The sequence below is a fragment of the Xyrauchen texanus genome, chromosome 43 (assembly GCF_025860055.1).
Source record: "Xyrauchen texanus isolate HMW12.3.18 chromosome 43, RBS_HiC_50CHRs, whole genome shotgun sequence".
Lineage (NCBI taxonomy): Eukaryota > Metazoa > Chordata > Actinopteri > Cypriniformes > Catostomidae > Xyrauchen > Xyrauchen texanus.
This window is the reverse complement of record NC_068318.1, coordinates 14,673,990-14,691,254: the sequence shown is the minus strand read 5'-3', so window position 1 is coordinate 14,691,254 and position 17,265 is coordinate 14,673,990. Positions and strand designations below refer to the sequence as shown.

The 17,265-nt window shown below is 37.3% G+C and overlaps 1 protein-coding gene across 1 annotated transcript in view; it reads left to right on the top strand.

Annotated features, from left to right (window-relative positions):
• Positions 1–17,265, top strand: part of LOC127635949 (calsenilin-like) — a 132,010-nt gene that overhangs the window by 93,599 nt on the left and 21,146 nt on the right. Inside the window, exon 2 of the mRNA XM_052116258.1 lies at positions 6,664–6,850. Within this exon, the coding sequence (XP_051972218.1) occupies positions 6,664–6,850 (187 nt within the window). The remainder of the gene's footprint in view (positions 1–6,663; positions 6,851–17,265) is intronic.

Below are 17,265 nucleotides of genomic sequence, written 5' to 3'. Positions count from 1 at the left end.
CGATCACATGTAAGAATTTCTTTCGAAGTATAATTCCATTGTTTATCGGATCTACTTTGGCAAATACTCTACCTGTCAAATGAATTGGAAAGTAAACTAACGACCCTTTTTGAATAAATTAGTTGACCCTTATAACTTTTTTATTGTAGAGCACAATGTCGAACTCATTTATATCAATGCTTGCTTTGTTGAATCATAGGCCTACTTGGGTTTCTAAGAATGTCTGAAGGCTCATTGCTCATATTAAATAATGGGGGTTGGCTCTATATCATGAAGACATAAGTGTTTATAGCACTTTTCACATCACACATTGTTTCAGAGCAACAGAAGATAATGTATTAACAGAAAATTCAACTGTAATATTTATAATGTCTTATGAGTCATCATTGTGTAGTATGATAAAATATGATTGTGAATTGTGTTTAAAAATAAATAATTAAATAATAATTGTATTTATAACCCCAGCGAGCAAGCCGAAGAACTAAACTGTGGCAAGGAACACCAAACTCCATCAGATGTTGGTTAATGGAGAAAATAACCAGTCACTGTGGGGGCCAGTTCCCCTCTGGCTAACATCATGAATATAATGGCAATATTACTTATAGTGCAAGTCATGGTTTAAAATGATTAAACTAAGTAAGTGTTAAGGGTCAGTGTTTAAACATCGATTTTGTTTGAACTGTAAGATTAATGCTAATGTCTTTGAATTCCATCCTGGATTAACTGCAGAAGTTCACATAGATACATTGTCCTTGTTGGCTGATGAAGGGTTTTGTTTTGTTGGTTTATAGTCTATGTATTCCATTTTGATGCAGGCAGAGATCAGTGAGGTGCATCACAGTTCAGCCGGCAGGTCATTTCGTTGAGGTCTATCCTAAATCCAAGGTTCAGGCAGTGGCATATGAAATATCTCATGTCTTGTGGTTGGAGTTGGCATCAGTTCATCCTCTGAAGTCCATCGTAATAGACTGAAGTTATGTTTGGCTGGCACTGGCTGCTATTAGTCATCATCACTCAGAGACACATAGCAGTGGAGTCCAACACGAAGCAGGAACCAACCGGTTCTGGTTACCTCAGGATACGAGTCCTGAGGTTGAGACAGGGAAACAAATAGAATAATATTAGCATAGATGCCATTCAATTTATTGCAGATTTATAGATCATAATCAATGTTTCTAGTTTCTGGTTCTGGCAGACCTAACTAAAGCAGCCTAATTGTGAGTTGAGTGATATATTAGGTGGGTGACTGGCTAAATAGGTGAGTCTTTAGTCTAGACCTAAACTGAGTGAGTGTGTCTGCATCTCGAACAGTGTTAGGGAGACTTTTTGAAAAGGATCTACCTCTTTTTGTTGATTTTGATATTGTAGGAACTATTAACAGGCCGGAATTTTGCGATCGTAATGAACATGATGGAATATAGTGTGGTAGAAAGTCACTTAAGTACATTCAAAGCTTTGTACGTAGTAAAGACAATTTTTAAATGAATATGAAATTTAACAGGTAGCCAATGTAACGATGATAAAATGGGGCTAATATGATCATATTTCTTGGTTCTATTCAGCACTCTGGCTGCTGCATTTTGAACCAATTGAAGTTTATTTATTGATCTTGCTGGGCATCCTCTCAGTATTTGTCTTAGGAAGAACCCTAAACCATTTTCATCTACCAAGTTTGTTGGATAGTGACTTCTTATAACCAGTAATTATTGTTTAAGAGTACGCCTTCATTTACACTACTTTAGAGCAGAATGTGTCAAGAATTTGATATCATTCCTGCCCTTCATGTTCCTTGGCTAACATAATTGAAGAGTTTTGGGAAAAGGGTCATATTATATTTTAATATCTCTTCCAGATTTCGTTCGTTCAATGGGTTTTGCTTTTGGACTTTATCACATTGTTTTCTATATCTCTCAAAATCATCATTATGACTTAAATATACTGTATATCATTTCTAAATTAATAATTTTATCAGATTTGTTTTAATATTTTACATTATAACTTTGCATATTCCTAGCATGCTGGTGTTATTTGTGCTATATACAAGTTCTCTCTCATACATTATATTGTAGAAAACAAAGAACATAGACAATTACACAAACACAGGTATTCACATGGTGACCTACAACAACAATGGTGGCACAGATTATGTAATAGTTGGCAAAGTAACTGTGCATTCAAACGTCTGTTGACTGATACTGTCCTTTTTGCTTGACATTTCGTGACAGTTTATAGATTGTTTTTCGCAGAAGAATTATTGCTCCTGGAACATCCAGTAACCAGTAATTGGTGTGGAGTCAGCAGAAATATTTGCTTCTCCTATTTGCAAGAAGATGCTGAAACCAGAGGTATATATAAGACTTGAAATCCCTTTGTACCTTGTTATTTTTTTTTAAATCCAGCTGCAACACATGAGATGTAAGCTATTTTAAAAATGTGCCAAATTTGTACTTCCTGTGTCTATTTATATCTTTTTCGACCATTGGCATATTTATTTAAAGCAAGTAGTGTATAATCTTTCAATGTGTTGCTTACATCAAGTCGATACCACAGTATACTGTTGGCACATTTCTGCCAACTCCTTGACATCCTCATCCTTTTGATCATTATTCCTAGAAAAAGAAGGAGATTGAGAATTGAATTGAATTGAAAATTGAGATGCAGCTTTAGACTACATAAGGGCCTCACAGTCTTAACTGATTCAATTTAATATTGGCTTTGCGTGTTGGCAGAGGGAAGAAACTGTTATGAGATTCAAACACAATATAACTGTGACTATTATTAAATAATTCAGTGAACATTTTGCCCAACCTTAAATAAGAACATTTATTACAAGAACATTTCTTAATAGAATCTGAAAAGCACCCAAAGTACAGAGTACTAGTGGGACTGAAAGCATACGTGTCCACATTTTGGAAGCGTAACAATAAAGTATCTTGAGGACATATTATTTTTGTCAGTGTGGCAGGGCAGAGGGCGGGGCCGGGTCGTGATCCTACACACCCAGTCCCGTATTAGGCTAATTATGCCACCGTGAGGGATAAAGGTCGACTGCAGAGGATCGTGCGGGAGAGAGAGATCGTTTACGGACATGTCCGTCATGTGTGTGTTTATGTTGTCTTTTAAGTTTATCATTAAACTATTATTTATAATGAAAAGCCGGTTCTCGCCTCCTCCTTTCCATTGATCCCTTTACAGTCAGCTTTTTACATCAGCATTCATCTAACTTTGGTTCCAAACATCCATGTACTGTCTAAATGATTTTATGTTTTTGCTTTCCTCTGTATTAATTTGCTGTGCTTAGTTTTGAGACATTTAGGAATCGGCTGTCATAATTCAGTGCAGTTTTCTCCACTGTTTCTCCATTTCCTTTATTATACAGTCAGGAGTTTGCCCTTTAATTGTTTTTTTGCAAGCCTACTTTAGCTGAAACATTTGCTCAGCTAGTGTCACTCTAGACATGTGCTCTACAATATGTTCAGATAGTGCTGCTCAAGAATCTGCTTAGCAGCTCTAGAACCTGTTCGGCTATAGATGCTCTAGAATCAGCTCAGTACTAGCTGCTCTAGAATAGGCTCAGAAAGCGCTGCTCTAAATTTTGCTCAACTAGTGTTACTCTAGATCAGGGATGGGCAACTTTGAAGGGGGCGAGGGCCAACATTTTTTCTCCATTCTACCAAGGGGCCGGAATGCAAATCCGCACTCTAACAATGTTCACCCTTTTACTCAGTTTCCTCATTATTGTGGTTAATCTATACACAACTAATGCAATGATCTTTTAAAGATTTTGTTACCTATATTAACATTTTAATTTAACAATATTTATAAAAACTATTATAATTATTTTGTAACTGTTTTTACTAAAACATGCCATTCACATGTACAGATTAATGTTCAATTTATAAGCAATATACATCAGACTTACATTTTCAAGAAATGCATTGCAACGGACAAACACAAAAATGAACAGACAACATTTTCAACCTAATAAAACTTATAGGTATTAGTTAAAATCTAAATATTATCATCAATATCAATACTGGATACAAGAACATCATTTTAGTGCATTAATACAAATGCTAGAATCCTAGAGTGATCAGCAGTTCTGCTAAGAATAAGCAACCTCTTCTGGTCAATAGTTTCAATAACATCATAAACTGAATGCTATCTTTAAAAAATCCCTTTTCAAAGAAATAAAATCAATCCTCAGTCTTGTCCGACAGGCCGTATTCAACAATGCAGAGGGCCATATACGGGCCACGGGTCACCAATTACCCATCCCTGCTCTAGATCAGTGGTGGCCTTTAGCATCTGGGGGCCTGTTTCAAGAGCTAATGTGAGGCCTACCCCCCACACAAAATAAAATAAAAACATAAAGGAGAGAAAACAAGCTACAAGATACAAGTTTTCATCAATTTGGTATATTTTCAATTGCAGCACCCCAAAGAAGCTCATAGACTCCATTGTTGATTTTGCAGCATCTACAATGACTAGGTTTAGACTGTGGCTGGCGCATGGCATGAACAGTGCTTTTTTTGTTAATATCCCTCATCCTCTTCTGCACCCCGTTATTTTCCACTCGCACATTGATCCTGTTATCATATGCTTCTCCCATGCATTTTGAGATATCCAATCCTAACTTCTCCATATGCTTCAAGAAGACATCTGTTAGGCCTGCACCTGATGTGTCAAGCACTGATAGGAAACTGACAAAATGCTCACAAACAGTAGCCCCGACACTGACTTGGCATTTGAGAATGCGCAGTGACACAGAGAGCTGCTCTATGTGTGCATCGTCAGTGGTGCAGTCCATTATCACAGAGTAGTAATTTGATTTTGTTTTACCCTCTCATTATTGCTTCCAGTGTCTTGTCTCCAATAAGTGTGATTAGCTCATTTTCTGTGGTTTTCCCCATGTAGTGGTCAGCAGTCTCTTTTTCCTCTGCTCATCTGACGCATTCAAACATCACTGGGTCGAACTCGGCAAGCAAGTCCACCAGACCTAGAAAGTTCCCATTATTTGGTTCATGTATTGTGGTATTGTGGCCATGGAAAGCAAAGTTTCCTTCTGCAAGGTGACAGACTATGACAATGAACCTCTTCATGACTTCATCCCAGTATTTTTTCCAGCATCTGCATTTCTTGGTACGTGCTGTCAGTGGCACTGTGCATTCTCAAGCACGTTTCCAGCTCGTGGCAGCTATCCATGTTAGCACGGTGCGCATTTGACTTCTCATGATCCTGGACTATGAGAGTGAGTCGCTCCTACATTCTGAATACTCCACTGGTGCTGGATCAGTCTCTGTGAATGCTAGTAGGGCCTTCTCCTGTGCTGGAGTGCTAGTACAATTGTCATTGTGTGGTCCTAGTTCATTAAACAATACAGTTTGGTCATCATTATTCCCACCACCTGTTTGAGTAGAAGGGTTCTCATTTCCATTGTTCTTCTGATTAGCATCATCTCCCATATCACTTGCCCCAGTTGTTTGGCTAGCATGCTGTGACAGGCCGCCGCTTGTTTGGCTAGCACGCTGGAAAAGCCTGCCAACGACTGCACAGGTTACAAATGCTGGACCAAAGAATGAGGTCACTCTTGGAACACTATTTAGACGTTTTCTTTTGTTGTTTAATATTTGTTTTTCAGCACCACTAGGATAGGTGCGTTTCATTTTCGTCTCACAAGTAAGATCCTTGCTAGCTGTTGTGTTGTTCAGCCAGGTCAAGTTCAGTGATTGCTCAGATGTCAGCCAAGCGTCTAGAAGTGGTTGAAGCAGTGTACAGTGTGTCATCTTTGAATTAAGTTATCACAGCTTACCAGTCAGCCACCAAGGCCACAATATAGCTATATAAAGTCCTTAAACTGTTTGTGTTTGAAAGAGAGATAAGATATAGTGAAGTTGTTTCATGTACTTTATAGTTCTTGATTTTTTCCCTGTAAGTTGTAAGATTCTCTTTTGTGGCAATATTTGCCGTTGACACATGTTAGCCCTCAAAAACAATCTCCCCAAGATGCTGGCCTCTGATATTTTATTAATGCTGTTTTTAGGGAGTTTTAATTATTTAGTGATCTTCTGAATGTTCAGAGCAATGCTTACTGTCTTTTCATATTCAAATAGGAAATAAGATAAAAGTGTGGGCCATTCAAGATGAATAACCGCTTATAGGCACACATACACACACACACCAGCAGACTCTCACAGAAACTGTATGTCCATTTCCATGAGGACGAGAGCACAAGTACATTTCTTTGAGGAAATGTCTTTCTTTTTTCTTCTTTTTTTCATATAATGTATTTTACTATGCTTTAGACACTTTTCTCTCTCTGACTTAACTTTTTCATGCATTCATCTCTGCATCTCTTTATAATGTGTGTCTCACCTCAAACAACTTTGATGCTTTCTTCATTTACAGTGTAGTTTAACTAAAATTCTAATGTCATTATGTAACAACTGCTGCCATCTCACAATGCCTGTGGTAAAAAACAAAATGGTACACCAGTGCTGCCCTACCAAGCAAGCAGCCTGACAATACAGCTGGATTTTGACATCTGTCTTAGTTTATCATAAAGATAGTGTTTCCTAAGCTTTCTACTTTGCTCAACCTCCTTGACTTGCTTTTAAGATCTGCTCTCCTGCAATGTGTTTTCTCATTGTCTCTTTGCTCCAGACAGATGGACTGAAGGGCATGGATGGAGGTCTGATGGCTGATTCCAACGTGCGGGATGGAGACATCAGCAGGCAGAGGGAGAGCGACGGGAAGGGGCAGAAACCACACATCTCTCACAAATCCCTCATGAAATGCTGTCTGGTGAAATGGATCATTGACCAGTTAAGCGCAGCGCCCCAGGGCTCAAGTATGACTTTGAAAAACACTTTTATTATGATCTCTATACATACTACAGTTCAGAGTGAAAGGAACAAATTAGAGAGAAGGGAGGAGTTTATTATGTATATACTAAACTATATATAGTACTATCTATCTAACATATTGCCTGCTGCATTAGTCTCTTTTTTGCCTAGTTAAGTTACTGTACTGCCTCACTAGGTACTTAACTTGATATTCGTCATATTTTCCGTCTTTTACAACAGCACTTTCTCACTCTTCCTCTCATTCTCTCTCTCTCTCTCTCTGTCTCTCTCTCTGTGTGTGTGCATGTGCGGAGTGACTGTGGGGAGCAAGTGGAAAGAGTGTGTGATGGTATTGAGTGAGTTTCAAACTTTTTCTTCTTTTCCGGGTTTATTTCTTCTGAATATTGCCTTGGATTAGAAGATAGGGCATTAGGGTGCTGATTTTGAGTGCACGCCGGCAGATGAATCAATATCCAGTGTTTTGGTTGCTATTTGCAGAGAAATAGGTGCACAAAACATCATGTCTGCTTCTAGAATGTATAAAGCAATGGTTGTATTCCTGAAAGAAGTTGAAATGGTTAATCATTTAGTTGAGTGTGGTTTGACTGTCCAGGATGTTTTTGTTCCAGTGTTACCTTTATCTAACCTCTCGAAAAAGGTGATGTTGTCAAACATACCTCCGTTTCTCACTGATAAAGCATTCAAGTCTATTTTAGCTCTATATGGAAAATTGGTTGGGCCGATCAAAATGATTCCTCTTTTTTTGATTTTTGAGTTTGAAAACCACAGAGTTGAAACATGTCATGTCATTCAGACGTCAGGCTATCATGATTCTACATGCTGAATTTGCAATGCTTGAGGTGTCTGTTAAATTAACAGTGCTCGGTAAAGACTATACGATCTGTATCAGCACTGAGTCTATGAAATGCTTTGTCTGTGGAAAACATGGTCAAATTAAAACAGCCTGTCCTGTGGTTAAAGAGGCTCAAAATGTAAGGAATATTTCTGAATTTAATTCAAAGCAGAGCTCTGGAGGATGAAGTGAGTAATGAAACCGCAACAGCTGATTTGAAAGCTGAAAAGTCCACACTTACTGAAGTCGGAGAACAGTTGCATCCAGGTTGTAGTGTTGAGATCACTGAGACAGATGTGAAAATGTCTGATGCTAGACAGAGTGGATTGAACAACCCAGAGAACTAGATGGGCCTAAAGTCAGTAACTGATACTGATTTGTTGACTGAAAAGACAATCGCTAGTGTTCGGATTTAATTACTGATGATTTGGCTGAATTTAATTCACAGGAAGGTACGATGTCTTGTTATTATACCGTGGAACAACTAAATTGTTTTTTTGAATGCTTAAAAAAATCAGAGAAAGCCAAAGATCGAAACGTTCTTTCCTAAATTAAACTCCTTTTTATTGAATCTTCTGTAATAGCCATGAAGAAAGCAACATTAGAAGAACTGGATCAGCCTAAGCATTATCGACTAAAGAAGTTTGTGAGTGCTGTCAGAAAAAGAATAAAGAAAAGCCCCTAAAGAATTATCATGTAAATTACATCAGTATTGCATTTTATATCTCTTCTCTTTTTAAATCCTGATGATATCCTTTAACATTGGATCCTTGAATATAAATGGTTGTAGGGATGTATGAAAGAGAGCTACTTTATTTAAGAACTTGCACCTCAAAAGAACAGATGTAATTTTGTTACAAGAGACACATACTGATGCCTGTAATCAAGCAGAGTGGATAAATGAATGGGAGGGCAACATTAACCTAAGTCATGGTACAAATCTGAGTGTTGGTATTGCGTTTATATTTTCAAAGCGTGTAAAAGATGATGAGTTATTTTAGAAATAATGCCTGGATGCTTGTTGCGAGCTGATTTAATGATAGACAATAATATCTTTTCTTTTTTTTACATTTATGCTCCTAATATAGGAAGTGAGCGTACTGATTTTTTTGAAAAACGTTCTGAAGAATTGTTGAAATGTTCTCAAGATAAGATTGTCGTAATAGGTGGTGATTTTAATTGTAATGTAGATCATAAATTAGATAGGAACCACGAGGAACCTCATCCTGGTTCATAGACATAATCTGGTAGATTTGTGGAGGGATGCTTACCCTCATGTTAAACAGTTTACTTGGCTAAAAATGAATTCAAATAATGTCTCTGTTGCGAGACTGGATCTTTTTTATGTTGAGGAGTGTAACAAAGGAAACATTTTTGGTAGCTGTATCTCACCAACATCTGTTTCAGATCATCATTACGTCTCCATGTCTATGTATGTCCTGTCACCTAAACCATATCAGTCACACTGGCACTTTAATAATAGATTACTTCAAGATCACATCATTGTGCACACTTTTGGCTGTTTTTGGAAATCTTGGAGGGAAGAGAGATCTAGTTATACATCTCTAAGTCAGTGGTGGGATTTGGGAAAAGTGCAGATAAAGACTTTTTGCCAACAATATACTGCACATAATACTGAAAACTTGAAAATGAAAATATTGGAGGAAGAAATTCTTCAGCAAAACTACAATACTGATGGAGGAAGATTATTATCAACTGATATCATCAAAGTGAATAAATGCCTTTTGAAGGGTTTATTTGAAGAACAGGAGAAGGAAACTCTTGTGAGAACAAGATATATAAAGTACAATTATATGGATGCTCCAACTGCCTTCTTTTTTGGATTAGAGAAAAAGTCAAGAGAGCAGAAATTGTTTCATAAACTGATGAATCTACTAATCAACGAGAAATAGTTTTTACTATTTCCTTTTATGAGAAACTCTACCAGTCAGAACAATGTGATGAAGTAGCAGTTGAAGAACTTCTTCTAGATCTTCCACAGTTGTCTATGAAAGAGAAGATGGAGCTGGAGAGATTTCTGACATTTTCTGAGCTGTCAAGTGCTATGCAGGGGTTGAACAGTGGCAAATTTACCTGAATTGGATGGTCTTTCTGCTGAGTTTTACAAAAGCTTTTGGAATGTGCTTGGACAAGATTTGCATAACGTTTTTCTGGAGTCCTGTAACCAAGGTATCCTACCATTGAGTTGTCGAAGAGCAGTGCTGACATTAATCCCCAAAAAAGGGGATCTTAGATACTTAAAGAATTGGCATCCTGTGTCATTATTGTGTACTGGTTTTAAAATACTGCCAAAAGCTATAACCAATAGGTTGAAGAAATGTTTGGCAACTATAATTCATGAGGATCAGTCATACTGTATCCCCAAAAGGACAATTTTCGATAAACTTTGTTTGTTAAGAGACATTATTGTGGTTGCCAAAAAACATCAAAATTATATTGGACTTGTGTCTGTAGATCAGGAAAAAGCTTTTTACAGAGTGGACCATTTATACTTACTAAAGACTTTGAAGGCCTTTGGCTTTGGCCCACGATTTGTCTCTTGTATCAAACTGCTATATAGTGAAACATCTAGTATGCTTCGAGGTTGCCTGACTAGGCCTTTTGCAGTAACAAGAGGCATAAGGCAAGGATGCCTTCTTTCAGGACTTTTATATTCAATATCTATCGAACCTTTACTGTCATCTTTCCAAACGATTGTATGGACTTGATTTTCCTAGGTTTCCAGAAAGTCCACCTGTAAAACTGACAGCATATGCAAATTATATTTTTTATTAGAAACACTGATGATATGACTGCTTTGAATTCTAATTTAAACATCTTTCAGAAAGCAACATCTGCTAAAATGTATTGGGATAAATGTACATCCCTGCTGCTTGGTGAGTGGTGAAATATGGAATCTCTTCGGCTTCCACAACAATGCACATGGATTAAAGATGGTTTTAAAGTTCTTGGGATATATTTAGGAACTGATTTTTACATAAAAAAGAATTGGGAAGGCCTAGCTGACAAAGTTACGGAGAGACTACAGAAGTGGAGGTGGATCCTTCCAAAGATATCTTTTAGAGGGAGATGTTTAATTGTTAACAACTTGGCAGCCTCAAAGTTATAGCATAGATTTACAGTGTTAGATCCTCCAGAAGAGCTACTTATTTTTGTAAAAACATTTTGGGATGGATATCATTGGCTTACTCCTGGAGTTTTATATCTCCCAGTGATTGAACGAGGACAAGGACTTACACATTTGAAGGCAAGAGTTAATACAATGAGACTTCAAACATTAAACAAATTGCTATACTTTTCAGATAAGAAACCCTAGATTGCATATAGTTTGTCTATTTTACAAAATATTGGGGGAATTGGGTTAGATAAGCAGTTATTCTTAATTGAAAAACCTTTTGTTTAAAAAATAAGTGGGTATCTTTAAAATTTTTATGTGTCTGTTTTCCAAGCCTGGCAATTATTTAATTGATTCTACAAAAGGTCAATGGCATACGACTAGATCAATAACTGATCAATTTGGGCTTAGATCAGAGAGATATGTTGAAGGGTTTATTGAGGATCTTAAAAAATCCTTTCCTCAAATCTTTCTTGACCTATGTAAACAATTTTATTGAGAATGGTGGAGAACACCTTTGACGTTTCCGGATCTTAGAGTAAATAATTTTGAATTGGATGAAGATTTAAATAATACTTTGTTATTAAAGGGGTTTAAAGATGTATTGTTCTAAAATGTTGTAAAGAAGATGCTGTATTTTATGTGTGTGAAATCCTTGTTTTATACTCAATTGAAAAGATGCACTGATACTAAATTTAGAGTATCTATCAGTAACTAAAGATGCACTGATACTAAATTTAGAGTATCTATCAGTAACTAAAGATGCACTGATACTAAATGGATATCAGTAACTATCTTCAGAAATAACTCCATCATGGAGGTGTTTGTATAAGCCCCCTATTCCCAAGAGATCTGGAGATCTCCAGTTGAGAGTACGCCATTGTGCTGTGGCAACAAATAGTTTTGTGTCAAATTTCAATGGAATGGTTTTATCTGTATGTCCTTTTTGTAATATTCTTGATACTGTTTGATTGATTTAGATTAACTCCTTTGTTTGAACTGTTAAACAAAATATTCACTGAGCTTGTTTTTATGTTTACAAATAATTTGTTCATTTTGGGTTTAAAGTACAAGAAAGAATGTAAAGCACAGTGTACACTTGGTAACTTTCTAGTAGAGCAGACGAAGTTGGCTATCCTAGAATCCCACAATTGTAAAAATGAGGGGACAAATATTGATTTGGTTGGAATGTTTAAATCCTTAGTAGAGTTGCTGTAAAACATGCATATTGTAAATAACAAATATGGTTTTTTTTTCATGCAAGGTGGAGTGTGAAAAATGCTCTTGTGGTGTGGACAGTTATGGTCTAATTGGTGATATGCTTTGTTGTTTTTAACTAGTTGTTTGATTAAAATAGTTTTAAAAGTCAAAGTCTCTTTCTCTCTCTCTCTCTCTCTCTCTCTCTCTCTCTCTCTGTCTTTGCTTTCATCCTCCTTCACTGATCCTCCCCCTGGTTGCTCTAGGTGTTCTTCTTCTCTCACTAAAACTGTGTTGTTTTTGTTACTTATCTTTCTAAAGACTGAGATGTTGTAGTCACAGCTATAATAAGCAAGTTGGTACATATGGTATTTAATATGTAAATTGTGTCAGATGCAGTCTGCTCAGGGACTGCAAAAGGGGACAGTGTGTGTCTTTGCTGAAACATGCACTCCACCGGTGTAAATAATTGACAGAGCACCCCTGTGTATGCAGACATTGAGTAATGTTACGTGTTTGTGTCTACATCTGCAGGGCTGAGACCCCAGATCCCTTTAATCCCATCAGCATTTCTTTCAGCCTTTTGTGTCATAGTGTAAAATCTGTTTCTATATTCAGCACAGCCTTTAGCTACTGATATAACAAAAATGTTCAATTCTCAATTTTATTCACTTGATCCTGTGTAATTTCTGCAATCCATTATGTGTGCATTTCAAAAAGACAGACGCAACATTGCATTTCTTACAACCTTGTATTCCAAAGATTTAAGTGTTTCCTTATTTAGAGGCTGGACCTGTGACCAAAATATTATAATGCTGAATCAGTTGCAATAATGTGGTCCTGCTCCACCACTTGAAATCAACCATCTAGAACTCTGTGGCTGTCTTGTGTCAGTCATACATATATGTAATTTTTTTTTATTTAATTGTACAACCTCAGTCTATGAATGGAGAATGCTCCCATTACTTAATCCTCTAAAGAAGAGTATTATATAAGTAATAAATGCTTTTTTGTGAGTCAAGCATTTGGGAAGGCCTTACTCCTGTAAAATTGCTAGCAATAACAGGCAGACGAAGAAGATGAAGTGAAGAACACAGGTGAAGTTTATTTACATACAGTATGATTACACCAGTGATATATCCAAATATGAAACCAAAAAATTTTTTGACTTGACTTGACTATAAAATAAAACATAAACATGAACTTGACTTGACTAAACATGACTTGATGTGACTTGACTTGACTTGGTTTAAAAGACATGGCATGGAGCAGACTCAGGCGTGGCTGTGACATGACATGGCGGCCGTGAAGTGGGATGCTGGTTCGGCGGTCTTGACGTGGGACGCTGGCTCGGCAGCCGTGACGTGAAACTCTGGCTCAGCGGCTGTGTCATGAGATGCTGGCTTGGTGACCGTGACATGGGACGCTGGCTCGGTGCCCGTGACATGGGACGCTGGCTCGGCAGCTGTGACGTGGGACGCTGGCTCTGCGGCCATGATGTGGGACTCTTTCTCATTATCCGCCTCCCCCACAGTGAACGATGAACCACTTATCAGTGGGACAAGGTCAATATACTGAGTCAGGCTATAGGTACTCCAACCGTCAGGCATCAGTGAGGAGACCGGCTCATTCAGCCCAAAATGGAAACAGTCCTTGAGGGCAATCTCATTGAAGTCGACCCTGCAGGCCAGAGCGCAGAAGTCCTTTACATATTCCTCCAGGGGACGATTCCCCTGACATAAATGAAGAAGCTGAACTGTTGGATTCATTTTGTGGTCAGGTATTCTGTAACAATGCTGGCAATGACAGGCTGATGATGACGATGAAGTGAAGAACCCAGGTGCAGTTTATTTACATGAAGAGTGATATATCCAAATGTGAAACCAACCAAAAAAAAAACATGAATTTGACAATAAAGTTGAATCTTAATCTAAATAAACAATACCTGATCATGGACAATGGCAAACATAAGGGCTAACTACTTGGACTTGGGAGAACACATGACAACGATAATCAATGAACACACACAACTCTAAATAAGATAAAGAGACTACTAACAAGCTAATGAAACAATGGGGACAAGACACAAGAACATGGAAAACACATGACAAGATCACATGGCATTGAAACAGAAAAAACATGGCATTGAACTACTTTACCAAAATAAAAGACATGAACAAGAACACATAAAACCATGACAACTCCCTCCCTCTATGAATTTGGAGGATTATTACAAAGCTGTACATTTCTCATATGCTAAAATTCACTAAAAGTACACTGCCAGAAAATGTACTTATTTAAATTAGCAGTTAGCACTAAACCTAGTTTAACCAAGTTCATGATCTAGATATTGAAGATAAATAGGTATCACTTTAAGACTTTAAAGGATAGCATGTACATATATGGTTTTGGCAGATGCAACTTCTGGTACATTCAAGGTATACAGTGCATTCATTTTATTTAAAAAAAAAAAAAAAATGTAAAAAATGTTTTGTTATGTTGCAGCCTTATGCTAAAATGCTTTTACATTTTTTTTTTTTTTTACATCAATCCACACTCCATACCCCATAATGACAAAGTTAAAACCATATTTTTTATTTCTGAACTTTACAAATTTATTAAAAAGAAAACACTTTTTTTTTACATAAGTATTCAGACCCTTTACTATGACACTTGAAATTTAGCTCAGGTGCATCCCATTTCTCTAGATCATTTTTTAGATGTTTCTACACTTTGATTGGAGATCTCCTGTGGCAAATTCAATTGATTGGACATGTTTTGGAAAGGCACACAATTGTCTATATAAAGTCTCACAGCTGAAAATGCATAGCAGAGCAAAAAACAAGCCATGAGGTCAAAGGAACTGCTTGCAGAGCTCAAAGACAGGATTGTGTTGAGGCACAGATCTGGGGAAGGCTACAAAATGTTCAGCTGCATTGCAGGTTCCTAAGAGCATAGAGTCCTCCATAATTCTTAAATGGAAGAAGTTTGGAACAACCAGGTCTCTTCCTAGATCTGGCTGCCCAGCCAAACTGAGCAATCGGGAAGAAAGGCCTTTGTTAATTGTCAATTGTCAATCTGGTTGAGCTCCACAGATCATGTGTGGAGATGGGAGGAACTTGCAGAAGGACAACCATCACTGCAACACTCCACCAATCTGGGCTTTATGGCAGAGTGTCCAGACAAAAGCCTCTCATCAGTGCAAGACACATGAAAGCCTGCGTCATGTCTGAAGAAAACAAGGCACGTTCATTACCATCCATAGACTTACGTTTTTAAGTACTAATAACTCAAATTATTGAGTTCAAAATTGAGGCTATTGGGAATAAGTAAATGCTTGTGCTTGAAATATTTTAATTATGTTTCCTTTGTCAAAAGTAACTTATGGGGACACAAAATATTTTTTCTTTAAAATTGATAGCTTCTAAGATCTAAAATGGATCACAGAAAGATACCAGGACATAATCCCAAGCAGACTCAGACCAAATAAACTCTCCTGACTTCATTACCACTGTACTTTATACTCTGAGCCCAACAGATGGCAGTGTGCCTTTGAATGTGTGGCCAATATGGACACACTATTTGTATACGCTTATAGTTTAGGATGTGAGTGCAATAAAATACCTCACAAATCACAACTTATATAACATTTAATAACTAGTGAAAAGTGAACTTCATACATTCAGTTTAAAAGTAAAATATACAAGGAAATATTCAGGTTAACTCAAGGGTAGCTCCATTATTGGACACTTTTGTTTGGAGAATAAATGAATCATGGCTGACTGTGATATGAAAATTTCATGGATTGGATCTGTAATGAAACACTATGGCATTTACATGATGCTTCAATTGAGAATGTGACACGTTCCCTCAATTGAATTGAGTAATGGCATCTCCAAAACGTCTGTAAATATGTTCACTTAACTTGGCGTTCATACACAGTCATGTGAAAAAATTAGGCCACCCCATTAAATATTTAGTCATTTTTTTAAGAAATATGGACATATCAATATTTGATCTTCTTTCAAACAATATCTATAGATAAAGGGGATGTAATTGAACCAAAAACAATGAAACTTTAACCATGATCATTTTTTGAACAAAAAATGTACAAAGATGCCAATACCTACTGAGGAAAAAGTTAGGACAACCTATGCCCTAATAGCTGGTATTGCCCCCTTTGGCTGAAATAACCTCAATAAGATGTTTCCTATAACTGTCTACCAGTCTCTGACATCGACTGGGAGAAAGTTTTTCCTACTCCTTCATGCAGAATTCTTCTGCTGTCTGATGTTTGAGGGGTTTCTTATATTTATAGCCTGTTTCAAATCACCCCACAGCATCTCAATAGGATTAAGATCCGGGCTTTGTCTTGTCCATTCCAGAACTCTCCATTTCTTTCTTTTGAGTCATTCCTTGGTGGATTTACTGGAATGTTTTGGATCATTGTCATGTTGCATAGTCCAAATCCGCTTCAGCTTCAATTTTCGGACAGATGGTCTTACTTTTTACTCAAGCACCCTATGATAGTGAGATGGCCAGGCCCTGCTGCAGCAAAGCAGCACCAAACCATTACATTTCCACTTCCATGCTTCACAGTTGGTATGATGTTCTTGTGCTCAAATGCTGTCTTTGGTTTGCACCACACGTCTTCTGTTACTGTGCCCAGACAATTCAACATTGGATTCATCTGTCCAAAGCACTTTGTTCCAGAAGTCCTGGTCTTTGTCTAAGAGTTCTCTGGTAAACTTTAGTCTTGCCCTGATGATTTTTTTGACAGCAAGAGTTTCCTCCTTGCACACCTCCCATGCAAATCAAACTTGTTCAGTCTCTTTCTTATGGTAGATGCATGTACTTTGACATCTACTGTGGCAAGTGCTACCTGTAGGTCCCGAGATTACATTTTAGGATTGTTGGAGACTTCTTTAATCATCTTGCGGTCTGCTCTTGGGCTGACCTTGCTAGGAAGGCCTGACCAGGGCATATTGGCAGTTGTTTTAAATTTTCTCCACTTGTAAATTATTTTCCAGACAGTGGAATGGCTCCTCCACAATCCTCTCTAACGATGTTCTAATCTTTTGCACCTGATGTGGTGCACCTAATTTTATGCATTTTAAGTAGTAATAATTGTGGGGTTTCCTATCTTTTCCTCACCAAAGTACATTTTATGAATAATTTTAAAAAGATATTTGTTCAGTTTTATTTGTTTATTATATTACCTCCATCTCTCAATA